Source organism: Echinops telfairi, unplaced genomic scaffold (assembly GCF_000313985.2).
Source record: "Echinops telfairi isolate 266 unplaced genomic scaffold, ASM31398v2 ScPeMD7_3509;HRSCAF=4178, whole genome shotgun sequence".
NCBI classification, from domain to species: domain Eukaryota; kingdom Metazoa; phylum Chordata; class Mammalia; order Afrosoricida; family Tenrecidae; genus Echinops; species Echinops telfairi.
In genome coordinates, this window is record NW_022107407.1 from 4137681 (window position 1) to 4152604 (window position 14924).

At 39.8% G+C, this 14924-nt stretch overlaps 1 protein-coding gene and 1 pseudogene across 1 annotated transcript in view; both read left to right on the plus strand.

Annotated features, from left to right (window-relative positions):
- The window catches only part of FMN2 (formin 2), a 409490-nt gene extending 403229 nt beyond the window's left edge, over nt 1–6261 (plus strand). The window contains exons 15-16 of the mRNA XM_045294279.1: nt 3158–3239; nt 4730–6261. Coding sequence (XP_045150214.1) covers nt 3158–3239; nt 4730–4756 — 109 coding nt within the window. The 3' untranslated portion in view covers nt 4757–6261. The remainder of the gene's footprint in view (nt 1–3157; nt 3240–4729) is intronic.
- A 246-nt stretch (nt 6262–6507) lies between these two features.
- On the plus strand, nt 6508–7602 carry LOC101661019 (annotated as a pseudogene).
- The last annotated feature ends 7322 nt before the right edge of the window (nt 7603–14924 follow it).

Consider the following 14924-nt stretch of genomic DNA (forward strand, 5'->3'; position numbering starts at 1 on the left):
CCTGGGGGACAGACAACAGAAAAGTGGGTGAAGGGAGACGTCAGACAGGGTAAGATATGACAAAATAATCATTTTTAAATTATCCAGGGCTCATGAAGCAGGGGGTAGTGGAGAGGGAGGGGGGAAAAATGAGGACCTGATGCCAGGGCCTTAAGTGGAGAGCAAATGTTTTGAGAATGATGAGGGCAATGAGTGTACAAATGTGCTTTGCACAATTGATGTATGTATGGTATGGATTGTGATAAGAGTTGTATGAGCCCCTAATAAAATGATTTAAAAAAAAAGAAATCAGTTGTCCAGTTCACAGGAATTAGCTGCTTAAAATTGTGATCATAGCTCTGAAACATTTTCAGATTCTGAGAGAAAAATTAATGGAAGCATAACATTGTCAAAGATAGTGCCAGGAGATGAGCCCATCAGATCAGAAGGTACAAACATAACTGAGGAAGAGCTGGCTGCTCAAAGTGGAGTCACTCATGAGTCAGATGAGGGAAAGCCCATGGAAGTGAAGCCTTTGGGACCTTCATTTGTTAGTGGGGGATTACTCAAATGAGAAGAAACAGCTGTAAAAATCTAATAAGGAGAACTTAGAATGTACGAAATATGAATCTAGGAAAACTGAAAGTTGTCAAAAATGAAATGTGGCCCATTAATGTCAATGTCCTAAGTGTTAGTGAGCTAAAACAGATGGATATTGGCAATTTTGCATAAGAAAACCATATGTTTACTACCCTGGGAATGATAAAAATCAAGAGGAATGGGGTTCCTCTTAATAAAAGACACTTCAAGATCTAAAAGTACAATGCAATCTATGATAGGATTGTATCTATCCACATTCAAAGAAATCTAATCAATACAACTATTATTCAAATGTATGCCACTAAAAGTAGTGAATAAGAAATTGAAGAATTCTATCAAGGTATTCCGTCTGAAAATGATCAAACATACACAAAAGAACATAATGATAATTTTTGACAATTGGAGGTAGTTGTGCAAACAGAACAAGGAGATGCTGCATTGTTTAAAATCAAGAAGTGTTTGTTAGAGTTGTATCCTCGCACCAGACTTATTCAACATGCATGCTGAGCAAATATCAGAGAGCTGGATTATATGAAGAAGAATTTGTCATCTGGATTGGAGGGGGCTTAAAAACCTGCAGTATGCAGAGGACACAACCTTGCTTGGTGAAAGTGAGGACTTGAAATATTGGCTGGTGAAGACCAAGGATTCTGGCCCTCAGTATGGATTATGAGGTAGTTAGTTTATTGTGCCAACCCGGCCGATAAACACGTGTGGGATTAATTGAAGGACGGCAAGCTACATGGTCGGAGAGCCTCGCCTCTCTTGCTGTTTGATCATCGGACCAGTGTGCGGGTGCCTTGCTTGTTCTTTGCCTCAGTTTGCAAGCTACACTACCTGTGGGACACCTAACCCATGGACTATGTTGATGTAATTTGAGGTTCCTTCAAGACCTGCTTCACCACACCATTGGAATTTACATCTCTGGAGCTGGGGACTGTCGGGTCCTGTCATCTGGCTGACTGTTGGTGACCTGCCTTGCTGTTTGCTACCTGTGCCCGGATAGCTTGTATTGCTCTACAGAGGATTACCCAGTGGCCCTGAAGGCTTGAAGGACTGCCAGTGTCTCACAACTGTCTCACAGGAGTGAGTTTCCCTGAGCCATTTGTACTGCTTTATAATTTAATTAACTGTTTATTTCTTACGTTATACATCTATCTGTATAAATATATAATTATTAGCATTCTGGTTTTATTTCTCTAGAGAACTCTGTCTAACACAGATTACAACTCAGTATTTAAAAAACCCAAATCCTCTAATTGGACTCATAGGTAACGTAACATCATGATAAATGGATGAAAGATTGAAGCTTTTAAAGAGTTTATCTTTCTTGGATCCACAACCAAAGTTCATGGAAGTAGCAGTCAAGAGTTCAAAGGATGCATTGCATTTGGTAAATTTGCTGCACAAGACCTTTTTAAATTGTTGAAAAGTAAGACAGTTACTTTGAGGGTTAAGATGTGCCTGAACCAAGGCATGGTGTTTTCAGTTGCCTCATTTGAATAGGAAAGTTGAATATTGAATAAAGAAGTCCACAGCAGAATCAATGCATTTGAATTCCTCTGCTGGTGAAGAATATAGCATGGACGAGCAAAAGAACCAACAAATCTGTGTTGGAAGAAGAGTAGCCAGAATGCTCCTTAGAAGCAAAGATGGTGAGACTTTGTCTCAGGTTCTTTGTGCATATTGTCAAGACAGACCGGTCTCTAGAGACGAATATCATCATATTTGATAGAGAAAGAGTGAAAAAAAGGAAGACCCTTAACAAGATATTGACTAGGTGGCTGCAACAATGGGCTCAATTATAGCAATTGTGAGGATGGTGCAGGATCATGCAGTGTTCAGTTCTGCTATACATGGGTTCATTATTTGTTGGAAACTACTCAATGGCAGCAAACAATAACAAGATATTTCTAGTACGTCTAGTATTTCATTGAAAGTACCGTGGGCTGGCAGAAGAACAAACAAATCTGTCTTGAAAGAAGTACAACCAGAATGCTCCTTGTAAGCAAGCCTGGCAAGACATTTTCTCTTGTACTTTGGACATGTCATCAAGAGAAACCAGTCCCTAGAAGAGAGCATCAAGCCTAGTAATACAAAGGGGAATGCCATCAGAAAGATGGATGGACAAGGTGGCTGCAACAACCTTCTCAAATACAAACACAATTGTGAGGCTGGCACAGGACCGGGTGGCAGCATTTTTTTGTTGTACAATGAGTTGCTATGAGTCAGAAATGACTCAATGGCACCTAACAAAAATAGCAATAACCACCACCATCACCACCACAGCCTCCACAAACATATACACTCATATGTGCTCATATAAACCCTCTGCACAAATAAACCATATTTATGAACAAGTTTATTTGATCAACCTTTCATTTCAAATAAAGGACCCCAAGATAAAGTAATCTCCAACTTTAACATCCTATGGTTTGAAATCAATTGTCAGATAGCATTCTTATATATTTAGCATTATTTTCTCTAATCATAAAATTCACCTGCTCATCAGCTGTGAGGCAGATTACAGTGAACTATGTATGTTTTTATATTTAAATCGTGTTTTCTTCCCCCACAGAGTAAAAGAAGCTGAAGACGTGTGCAGGCAGAAAAAGGGAAAATTATTATATAAAATAAAGCCAAGACATGACTCTGGAATTGTAAGTATTTTATTTTTTTCTTAATTTGTGAGGTTTATTTGTTTTTAAATGCTCTAATGTTTACATACTCATAAAATAATATTTTAATTATTTGTCTATTATATTTGAATCATTAAATAGATTCTGCTATAAAGCCTACTTTCCTTAATTTTATATTGGCCCAGGAACAAAAAATTCTTAATCTTAATATTCATAATTTAAGAATTATAATAAATCTAAGAATGTGTGTGCATGTGGACATGTGCATATTGTGAGGAGGGTGAACAGTTTCAATTTCTTCATGATATACATGCATTTGAAGCCCGAGTGGACATTATAATTGGATTATCTCCATTGGGATCTAACACATGATGGTAAATGCCAGGTATGGTGCTGTCCAGGTTTGCCTAGGGTGCTCAGAGCTGGCCCATAGCCATAAAGGGCTCTCTACAAGTTGGCTGCTTAATAATTGTCAGCATGAATTTATAAAGCTAACCTAAGTTTCCCCCTTGCATATCTCTTTCTTTTTATAAGAGCCAAGAAATGCAACCATTAGAGGGAACAGTTTACCTAAATTTGCTTGCTTTCTTTCCCAGGTGATACTTTATAAAATGTGCTTAATGTTTTGCATAGATTATCACTTGCCACAATATAAGTAAATCATGCTGTTTTAAATGAAAAGTTCAGTTGAGCCTTAAAATTGGAGTGTTTTGAATTTGAATAGTCTAAATGGATACTATGATAATACAAATTGAGTTATAATAAAATAGCCTTATTTAGAAAATAGTTAAGAATTGCATTTTTATTTAAAAGCTATTTGCCCTTCAATTTCTCTACATCAAAATAAGTTTTATCTAATGGCAAATGTTTTATTATTTGTGGGTTAGTTTATTTTCCACTCTTTTTTGCTTAAAGTATAATTCTGAAGAGATATTGAATGGGGAGAAACAATTATTATTCCGTCTCTCTCATGCTGTTCTAAGGACAGCAGAGAATTATGGCGTACTCACCATGACATAAATCAGCCAGTTTACCGTAATTTTTATATTTATGCATGAAGATCTTGATGGTACCATAAGCAACTGCTCGACTGCTAACTGAAAGCTCAGCAGCATCCTTACAGGAGAACAGACATGGTGTCCAACTTCCATAATCAATTCAGCCTTGGCAGTTCTCTGGGGGTGATTTTACTCTGTCCTGTGGATCAGCATTGACTCAGTCTTACCCAACAACAGTGGATACTTAGGATGAGAAGAGTTCACATTCTTTATCAGGGACTTATTTCTCCCCTCAAAATGTTGACAGGTTATCTTCGTGAAAAATCTAAAGAGTAAAGTGGATTGTGTGTGTGTTTGTTTGTTTATTTTCTTTCCCCATTGTATGCTGGCGGATCTATATCCTGTTCCTAGAGAAGTTGATCCAAATAGAAATGACTTGTGTATGTAACTTGAGTGCATTTTTAAGTGTTGTTTTTCCAACTATAACTCTTATTTTGGTATTTTTATTTTCAGAAAGCAAAGATAAGCATGAAAACCTGAACAGTGAAAAAGCAGAATGGAAACTAGTCATGTAACCACTTCCCCCAAATTCAGCTGACCTGACTGATAGCAGGAAGGAGACTACATCATTCTAACCATTTTCTTCTTCACCTTTTGCATGGTTTTTGAGCTGTTCACTGGTTGTTAAATCTTGCTATATATTCATAAAAAATAAAAAAGCAGTCGAAAAGTGATGAATTTTGACACCTTTTCTTTGTGTAAAAGTTTATGGTATTATACCAATAGACTAAAACAGCATGTAGGAAAGGCAGTATCTGCATTAATTCTGAACATGCTAAACATTCAAATAAAATTCACTTTTGTGAGACCATTCCTTATCATAGCAAAACACATTCCTCTCTGTAACAACCTGTACTTCACATCACTGCTTTTAGATTTATGGGTAAAATGTTATTTCTGGTGAATTGTTTGTATTGGTTTCACATAACATGTACATTTTCTATTTTAAAGTTTATGAACTGTTTCTATTACATAATCAACACTTTCCCAACTCTTTGGTTTTATTCCATAGCTAAATATTTCTGAAAGGAAGATTATCATATTTTACTTTATTCAAGTAAGATAATTAATAGAAAAAGAGCATAGCAGAAGTAAAATCCTTTCCTAATAAAGTATTTAATATAGTCAAAAGTCAGTTTTAAGTTTAATGAGGGTCCTAGTCAGAATATATACTTTTTGACCCTACAAAGAGCTAATCATTAGCAGAAGTAAGAAATTAAAGATGTACTTATTCATAACTTTTACCATTACTCTTCACAAAGAAAATATGTTCCAATATTCAAAGGAATTTAAATACATTATAGCATAAAATTTACAAACAAAAGTAATTATTTGGAAAACCATGTTTTTGCTGAATGAGATCTAAACAGAAAGAGTTAAATATAGCTGACTATTTTTACATGATTGAAGTTGGACATAGAAAATACAGGAAATGCCCTTGTTATGTATTATGGCAGGTGATTCAAAGCTGTGAAATGAGGATGTCGTGATTTATCATCTGAAGGAATTAAGAAAAGGATTTGATTTAACTTCATAAAGGAAAAAAATGTAAGAAATAAAATCTCACATCCTTATGACTGTACATTAAAACCAGCCCATGAGGCATTGTAGTGGTTTTGTTTAGCATTGATTTTTTTAAAAAGACCATTGTAATGATATTTGTTGGGAGTTATGGTGTAGATAAAGGAATACATTATGGCTGTTGTAAACCAACTATGAGAACTTACTTAAAAAGAAAAACTATTCTGAGTCATCAGCATTTCTGAATTTATATAAAGTATGGTGACTTTCATTTAGGTGTTTAATTGTTTTTGTTGTCCTTTTGTATTCTTCCCAGCCTCTCCGGTCTCCTCACTGTATATTACCATTGTTTTATGAAATAATAGGGCATTTAACAAAGATTGCTATGTGCAATACTCTATTTAGTGTTTCTATTTCAAATTTTCTAGAATGTTAATTTATATGAAAATAAATAAATGAAAATATTTGTGTGCTATGTGCATTTTGTCTAGGGTTACTTGCAAAGTCTAACCATTCACCGTATTTTATAATATCAGAAGGACATGGGGAAAGAAAGTCAGAGTGTCTGCATTTAAATTTTTGAATTCTCATTTCAGGCTTAACAATTGTTCGTTCAGCATTTAATAAAGACTTGCTTGTAAAGAAAAATAATTTGCCAGGCGCGGGGCTGAACAGAGTACAGCAGAGGCAGCGCTGAGGTGGGAGGCAGTATGTAGGTGGCAGGGCTGAAGAAGCAGTTCTACAAGGCAAGCCAGCCTGTCAGCGAGAAGATCGAAGGAGCTGAGGGGACCAAGCTTGACGATGACTTCAAGGAGATGGAAAAGAAAGTGAACGTCACCAGCAAGCCATGGTGGAGGTGCTGGTCAGAACCATCGAGTACCTCCAGCCTAACACCCTGGTGAGCCAAGCTGACGATACTCAACATGGTGTCCAAGATCCGGAGCCAGGGGCAAGTGGATGACACACCATGGCAGGGAGCTGGGTGGCAAATCTTAACTTCGGTGATGCCCTGCTGGATGCAGGAGAGTCCACAAAGCGACTGGCTGAGTGAAGGACCCGCTGGACATCGAGGTCAAGCAGAACTTCATTGAGCCCCTCCAGAACCTGTGTGACAAGGACCTAAAGAGGTCCAGCACCACCTGAAGAAGCTGTAGGGCCGGCACCTGGACTTGGACTACAAGAAGTGGCAGTGCAAGATCCCCAACAGGAGTTGTGCCAGGCCTGGCAAGTTCAAGGAATCCAAGGAGGTGGCTGAGACCAGCCTGCACAACCTCCTAGAGACCGATATTTAGCAGGTGAGCCAGCTCTCGGTGTTGGGAGACACGTAGCTGGATTCCCACTGACAGGTCATCTCCCTGCCCCAAACGGGAGTTCAGGCCTAAACCCCAGAAGTCCTATGACCTGGACAAGGCGGAGCAATCCAAAAGGGGCCTCCCCTGTGCCACAGCCCCCAAGATCTCAGCGTCTCCATCCTTCCTGTCTTCTGAGAAGCCCATCTGGACCCCCAGTAGAGTTATGCCACCCCTGGACCAGCGAAGCTGCAAGGCTCTATAGGACTTCAAGCCAGAGAAGGACGGTGAACTGGCTTTCTGCGGGGGTGACATTATCACGCTGACCAACCAGATGGATGAGAGCTGTAGGGAGGCACACACCAAGGCCAGTGCAGCTTCTTTCTGCTCAGCTACTTGGAGGTGCTGGTGCGGCCTGCAGTGATTGCCTACTGGGGTTCCCCTCCCTGCCCGCCCCAGGACTGGCCTCTCAGGGTCTTCCCAGGTATTGTCCGAAGCCTGTGTTGCCTGACCTAATCAGGGCAGTTTACCAGCCTCCCATACCCAACTATAGCTGGCCTTTAGGGTGTGGCCATCTGCCTCTTGCTCACTCTCTACCCCCAGCCCAGTCAGACCTCCAGGTGGGTCTGAAACACTACCTACCTAGCCCTCTGGGGCTATATTGGGCCCCTCCTTCCCAGTCCAGGGCCCTCCACCTCCGTCCTCAACCCAGGGCTTGTCCCACCTGCCCAGAGGCCCCTACCTTAGGGGAGAGTGGGTTATATTATACCTTTGATTTTAATGCCTTCCACGCGGCTTCCTCCACAGCCTGTTACTGACAGGGGTCTCCTAGGGCCCCACCCAGTGCTTAGTCTCCAAGCAGCAGCTACCTCCCAGGGAGGGGAGGGGCCCCTGCAACCACCCTGCCAGAGTCTCTCTCCATCCCTTGTGCACAGCTCTGTGGCCCTGGTCTGTCCCAGGCCCAGCCTCCCACTCTGTTTCATTAACCCCCTGCAGCCCAGTCACTGCCTCTCCACCACCACCATCACCTCCCCCCAGCCCTCCCCCTCCCCTACAACATTCCCCACTTTCCACTTGTCCCCTTTCCTTCCCACTGCCGCAACTAAGCACAACAAGGGGCGTGTCTGGCTGTAGCCACCAGCAGTGACATACACCAAGCCCCCAGCACATGACCATGGACCACAGTCCCTGCTGTCCTCAACATGGGCAAACACAAAGGTTTCCAGGAGAGGATGCTTTCTGGCCACTGGGACACCCCGGGAGCTGGGTCACTGGGGGCCAACACTCCAGACCAAGAGGCCACTCTTGGGAACCTAGATCCCCAGAACAGGCCCCGCCCTCTTTGTCTGCAGCCAAAATGCTGTACAGGGATGGGGCTTTGGACCTCACCACACCCACAATCGCTACCTGCCCACCGGGACATTGCCCTGTGTCCCTTGACCTTTGCAGAACATAGGTGGCCTTGGAAGCAGTGTCTGACCACCCAGGGTATATTTAAATGGAACCCTGGGTTTTCTTGTTTTTTGGGTTTTTTAAAAGTATTATATATCTCTTTGTACATGCCAAAAAAAAAAATGGCCCAAAATATAATTTTAGGAAAGTTAAAATTTTCCAAGTGAAGTTTTAAGAAACTAGTACTATTCATTTATAATATAATAATATAAATTATGTAGGAAAAATTCAATCTAGTTACCTACAAATGGGTCTTCCATCCCCAATCTGCACTTCCCCTCATTCACAATGATTTGATTTTTTTGTTCTCTAATGTTTGATATCTGATCCCTTCAACACCTCATGATCATACAGACTGGTATGCTTCTTCCATGTGGGCTTTATGCTTCTGAGCTAGATGGCTGCTTGTTTACCTTCAAGTCTTTAAGACCCCAGAGCTTATATCTTTTTATAGCTGGGCTCCATCAGCTTTCTTTGCCACATTTCCTTATGCATCCGCTTTGTCTTCAGTAATCCTGCCAGGAACGTGATCATCATGGAATGGCAGTTTAATTGGACAAAGTATTCTTGCATTGAGGGAGTACTTGAATGGAGGCCCAAAGTCCATCTGCAACCTTAATATGAAACCTATAAATATATGCACATAGAGCTATTTCCCCATGCTCATATATAAATATATTTACATATGTACATGTCTGTATTTAGACCTCTATAAATGCCCTTTGCCTCCTATTTCTTTCATCTATTTCCTTTTACTTTCCTCTTGTCCTAGTATCATGCTCAACCTTCACTTGGGTTTCAGAAATTCCTCTCGGTTACATTAACCTTGATCACACCCTACCAGGCCTCCTACACCACCACCCCCACCACCGATTTGGATCACTTGTTGTTCCCTTGTCCCATTTCCTTCCCCCCCACCCCCCTTTCACCCATGTCCCACCCAGAACCATCAGTCCCATTATTTTCTCCTGCAGATTGTTCATCCAGCCTACCTTATTTAGGCAGACCTGCAGAGATAATAACATGCACAAAAACAAGACAGAGCAAAACAAAGCAACAAAAGAAAACAAAACATCATCAACAACAAAAAGCCAATGACAAACAACAACAACAAAGAAAAGCCTGTAGTTAGTTCAAGGACTGTTTGTTGGCCTTTAGGAGTGTTTTCTGGTTGAGTCTGATGGGGTCCCAACTCCTGGCTCCAAAGTCTATTTTTGGTATTCCCTGGTGACTTCATTGCTCTGTTCCCCTTGCTGTTCTGTTGCACACCCTTAGTGTTTTGCCTCAGTGTGGGGGGATCAGATTGGGCACAGTTACCACACTGTATTGCCAGTGTTGTCCCCTGCAGGACTATGGGTCAGTGAGGGATGTCGTGTCTCATAGTGGTGCTGGCCATATGGTCTTCTCTGTGGATTGACTCCTCTGGGCAGGAATATCATCCTCAAGGCTTTGTGAGCCAGGATGTGCTCCACTCTCTCTTCTTTCCCCTTCATTTGCTCCCATGTGCTCTGATCAGACATGTCCCTCTCCCTGAGCTGCAGCTTCAGTGCTGTCTGCTTCAGTGCTGTCCTCTGAAATAAATTCTTCTGTGGGGAGGGCCAGGTGTCCACGTAGTTGGGATTGGGGCTAGCCCCTCAGACCTCGCCACTGGTTCCCTACTCCAAGGTATGTTGCTTTCACATCTTGGAGCACCGATTTGAAGTGTGGTCCCTCTTTCCCTGTGGAGATATAAACAATACCTTCCCCTTGAGTGGGTTAGTGCCCTGTTCCCCAACTACCCATTTCTTTTTTTTTTTTCTTCTTCCCCCCTTCCTTTTTTGTTGGCTACCATATGTATCCCTGGATTTGGTATGGCCCCTGTCATACTGCCTGGACCTCACTCCAGCAATGTTTGTATACAGTAGCTTTTTCCCTATGCCCCTTTTGCATTTTTTTAAGCCTACCTCAACAGACTCATGTTGTACTTGTCCTTTTGTGCTTAGCTTACTTCGCTTAGCATAATTTCTTCCAGTTATTCCCATGTGGCAATGTGTTTCATACGTTCATCACTGCTTTTTAGCGTGCATAGTCCTCCATTGTATGTATGTACCACACTTTTTTAATCCATTCATCGGTTGATGGAAATTTGGGTTGTTTCCAAGTCCTTGCAGTTGCAAACTGTGCCGCGATGAACATTGGAGCACAGATGTCTGGCCATGGTTTGTTTCTTGCCTTTTCTGGGTATCTGCCCAGTAGGGGGATTGGTGGGTCATATGGTAACTCAATTTCCATCTGTTTGAGAAATCGCCAAATCGATTCCATAGTGGCTGTACATATCTACAGGTCCACCAGCAGGGGATGAAAGTTCCTGTCTCACCACAGCCCCTCCAACACTTGTTGCTTTTTGATTTTTTGAATTGGGCTATCTTTGAGGATGTTAGGTGGTATCTCATATTTGTTTTGATTTGCATTTCTCTTTTGGCTAATCATCGGGAACATTTTCTCATATGTTTATTGACCATTCTGATTTCAGACTCTGTGAAACTTCTGTTCAGGTCCTTTTCCCACCTTCTCAGTGGGCAGTTAGTTTTTTTCTTATTGTGAGCTTGCAAGGTATTGTAGATTTTAGTAATAAGGCCTTTGTCTGATGTGTCATTGCTAAAGATGTTTTCCCAGTCGTTGGACTCTCTTATTACTCTCTTGGTGAACTATTTCGATGTACACAGGTGTCTTATCTTCAGTATATCCCACTTGTCAATTTGTGCCTCCTCTGTGTTTGTGTCTTTCCCTATTTCTGTTAGCCAATGTATTCCCTGTGCCAAAGTTCTCAGGTTGGTCCCAATTCCCGCATTGATGGCCCTAATATTTTTGGGTTTACCTCGAGGTCTGTGATCCACCTTGAGTTTATTCTCATGCATGGAGTGAGATAAGGGTCTTGCTTCATTTTCCTGCAGGTAGATATCCACTCAATAAAAGTATTTAGTAATTAAAAAAGAAGAAGTTAGGCAAATAAAGGAGGAGACTAGAAACCCAAATGGAAAGCCAGTACTCATATACACTTAGTTTCACGTCTTTTGGGGAGTATATGAGGCAATTGAAAATACCTTAATTTAGGACAGGCCCATTTTACTCAGAGTGGCATCTTTGATCTTTAACATGTTTTTCTTTTACACCGAAAAAAATTTATGGTTTTTATAGGGTTGAAATAGTTAGGTAAGTATAATTGGATACTAGTTTATGTACATTTACTCATAAATTCTGGTTATCAAATTTTAGTTTGTCAAAATTTTTAAATGGAAGAACAATAAATAGGTCATTACTCTAAAGAGTTGTTTTATGTAAATTCTAAAAATTTATAGTAAATCACACTGGACATACAAAAGAGGCTTGACATCCTTTTTTGAAAAAGAACTTCATTAATCATTAATTTCACTAATAGGTGTGAAGGAAAACCATACTGTTGCTGTTATATACTGGCCAATCCATTCTGTGGCATGTAACACTCTATGTGCAACATGATAAAGCATTGCCTGGTCCTGAGACATTCTCATAATTGTTTGAGTCACAGCCATGTGAGATGAAGTCCTCTTACCTTACTTCTAAAGAACATATTGGCAGTACTTTTATCAAGACAAATTTTTTGTTCTTCTGGAAGTCTGTGGTACTTTCAATATTCTTTGCCAGTATGTATTAATTTTTTTTTAATCTTCTTTGTGTCAGGTGAACTTTAGTCCTCAAAGCTATGCAAATAAAACAAAAAAAAATACTGTGTAGTTTCAAATCAAGGAAGGTGTGCATCAGATTGTATCTTCTGACCATATTTATTTAACTGTGTGCTGAGCAAATAATCAGAGAAGCTGGACTATATGAAGGAAAATAAGGCAGCAAGAGTGGGAGAAGGCTTATTAAAACTTATGATATGCAGATGACACAATACTGCTTTCTGAAAATGAGTAGGACTTGAACCACTTGCTGATGGAATTCAGTGTTCAGTGTGGATTGCAGTGTTCAGTATAGATTACATTCAATGTAAAGGGGAAAAAAATCATCACAACTGAAGCAGTGGGCAATATCATGATAAATGGAGAAAGGACTGAAGTTGTGAAGGTGTTCATCATGCTTGGACCCACAATCAATGCTTTTGGAAGCAGCAGTCAAGAGAATATGAATCCCATTGCATTGCTGCACAAAATCTCTTTAAAGTGTTGATAAGCAAGGATGCTTACTTTGAGGACTATATATGACCCAAGCCGTGGTATTTCCAATTGTCTGATATACATCTGAAATTAGACATTGAATAAGGAAAATTGAGGAACGGATGCCTTTTCTGGTGCTTGTGATGAATATCATCTATATTCCTAATGAATGGACAACATATCATTAGAGAAAGAAAAAGAAAACAAAATAAATTCTAAAAAATAAATAAAATAACTGGGGAAAATTCAGTAGTTGGACCTAAAAGCAGGCTGGAAATTTTGTAAAACAAACCTGAACCTCTTTTGTGACATCAAAAGGACTAGCATATGATTATTGAATTCCCAGAAGGTAAGGAGAAAGAATGCTGAAAGAGGAAAGAAACAATGACTACAAATCCCTTTTTAAATAAAATTTTACTAATTTTGTGGTTAGGTGTCATGGAGTAGATTATGTGCAACAGAATGAATCATTATCTGTTCCTGTGCCATCCTCACAATGATCATTATGTTTGAGCCCATTGTCACAGCTACTGTGTCAATGCATTCAATATTGGTTATTCCTAATTTCCACTATACTCCATGTTACCAAGTATGATGTCCTTTAATTGAGTATGATATCTCTTTACAACATATCTAAAGTACATAAAGCAAAGTTTCACCATGTGCATTTGAGGTGATTGGAAGTTTTACTCATAGAACCCTGCATGATTGCAACTCTCCAATTGGATTTTTTCTTCAATTTTTGCAACTTTAGAAATACTGAAGATGTTCTTCCCTTTTGCCTTTCTAGCTTCAGATCTTCACATATTTCATTATAGTGTGTCACTTTGTCTTCTTGGACTGCCATTGTCTGCGCAATCCTTTTACTTCATCATTTCTTCCTTTTATTTTTGATACTTTGTTCAACATCAAGTTTCAGTCTCTTCTGGCATCCATTTTGGTCTTTTCTTTCATACCTGTCTCTTTAAATGACCTATTGCCTTCATGTAGGAACTCTGGTGGCATAATGGTTACTTGTTTGGCTGTGATCTGAAAGGTCAGCAGTTCAAAACCACCACCCAGCCACCCCGCAGGAGAAAGACTGGGCTTTCTGCACCTATAAACTGCTGCAGTAGGTCTTGGAAGCCTACAGAGGCAGTTCTACCCTGTCCTGTAAAGGTTGTTGTGAGTCAGTATTGACTCGATGGCAGTGAATGAGTATTGGTTTCATGTATGATATCTTTGATTTCATCCCACAATTTGTCTTCAATTATTAGTGTTCAATGCATCAAATCTATTCTTGAGATGGTTCCTAAATTCCAATGGGATTTTACTAATGGTCATACTTTGGTTCTTGTGGACTTGTTTTAATTTTCTTCAGCATCAACTTGAAATTGTTTCAGCCAGAGTCAAACCCTGACCATGTTTGGACTGTTCAAATTGAGTTCTTTCATTGTCTCTTCCACAGATGTAATTAATCTCCTCACTGTGTATTTTTTCAGGGCAGGTCCACATATGGAGTCACCATTATTGGGGGGGGGGGTGTGCAATATAATAATAGTGTTAAATCAATCTAAGTTGGATTCTGAAAACTTTGTTATTTCATACCCCTATATTTCACTTTGTACATTCTGTTTGTAATTGGTCAGTATATCCTTCAGTTAGGAAGCTCATGTTTTTAAAGCAACAATAATGAGAGTCATACATTTTAGTAATTAACTTACAAAATTATAGAGTAAATCCATTAATGTAAGGAAGAGTTACAACGTTTGTGAAAAATGGAATTAAAAGATAACAGTGTTTTCAAAAAACTTTTTGAAGCTACCTTGTACACTTCATCACCATAATGCCTGCCAGCACATGGAAAAATAGATGCATGCTGCCTAGGGTAACACACACCGTATAGTCTTTGGCTTCCCAAAACAATATAAAAAATAACACCACAAAAATGAAACTCAAAAAACTACAAAAGTAAATATTTAGATAATTCTCAGACCATTTTTCCTAAAGTTTCAAACAAAATTTAGTTTCCAGCCTTAATTAGACATTCAAATCATAATTTGATATACAGTACTTCTTTCACCCAAATTAGCAATCACATCCATGTTAATAGCTCTGGTCTCAGACTGTAGACTATAGACTTTTGTGACACCAGAAATGTGCAGATAAAATAGTTGTTTGAAAGATTTTCTGTAGAGCTAGTTTGACACAGAATTCCTGAGTGTTAGGTTT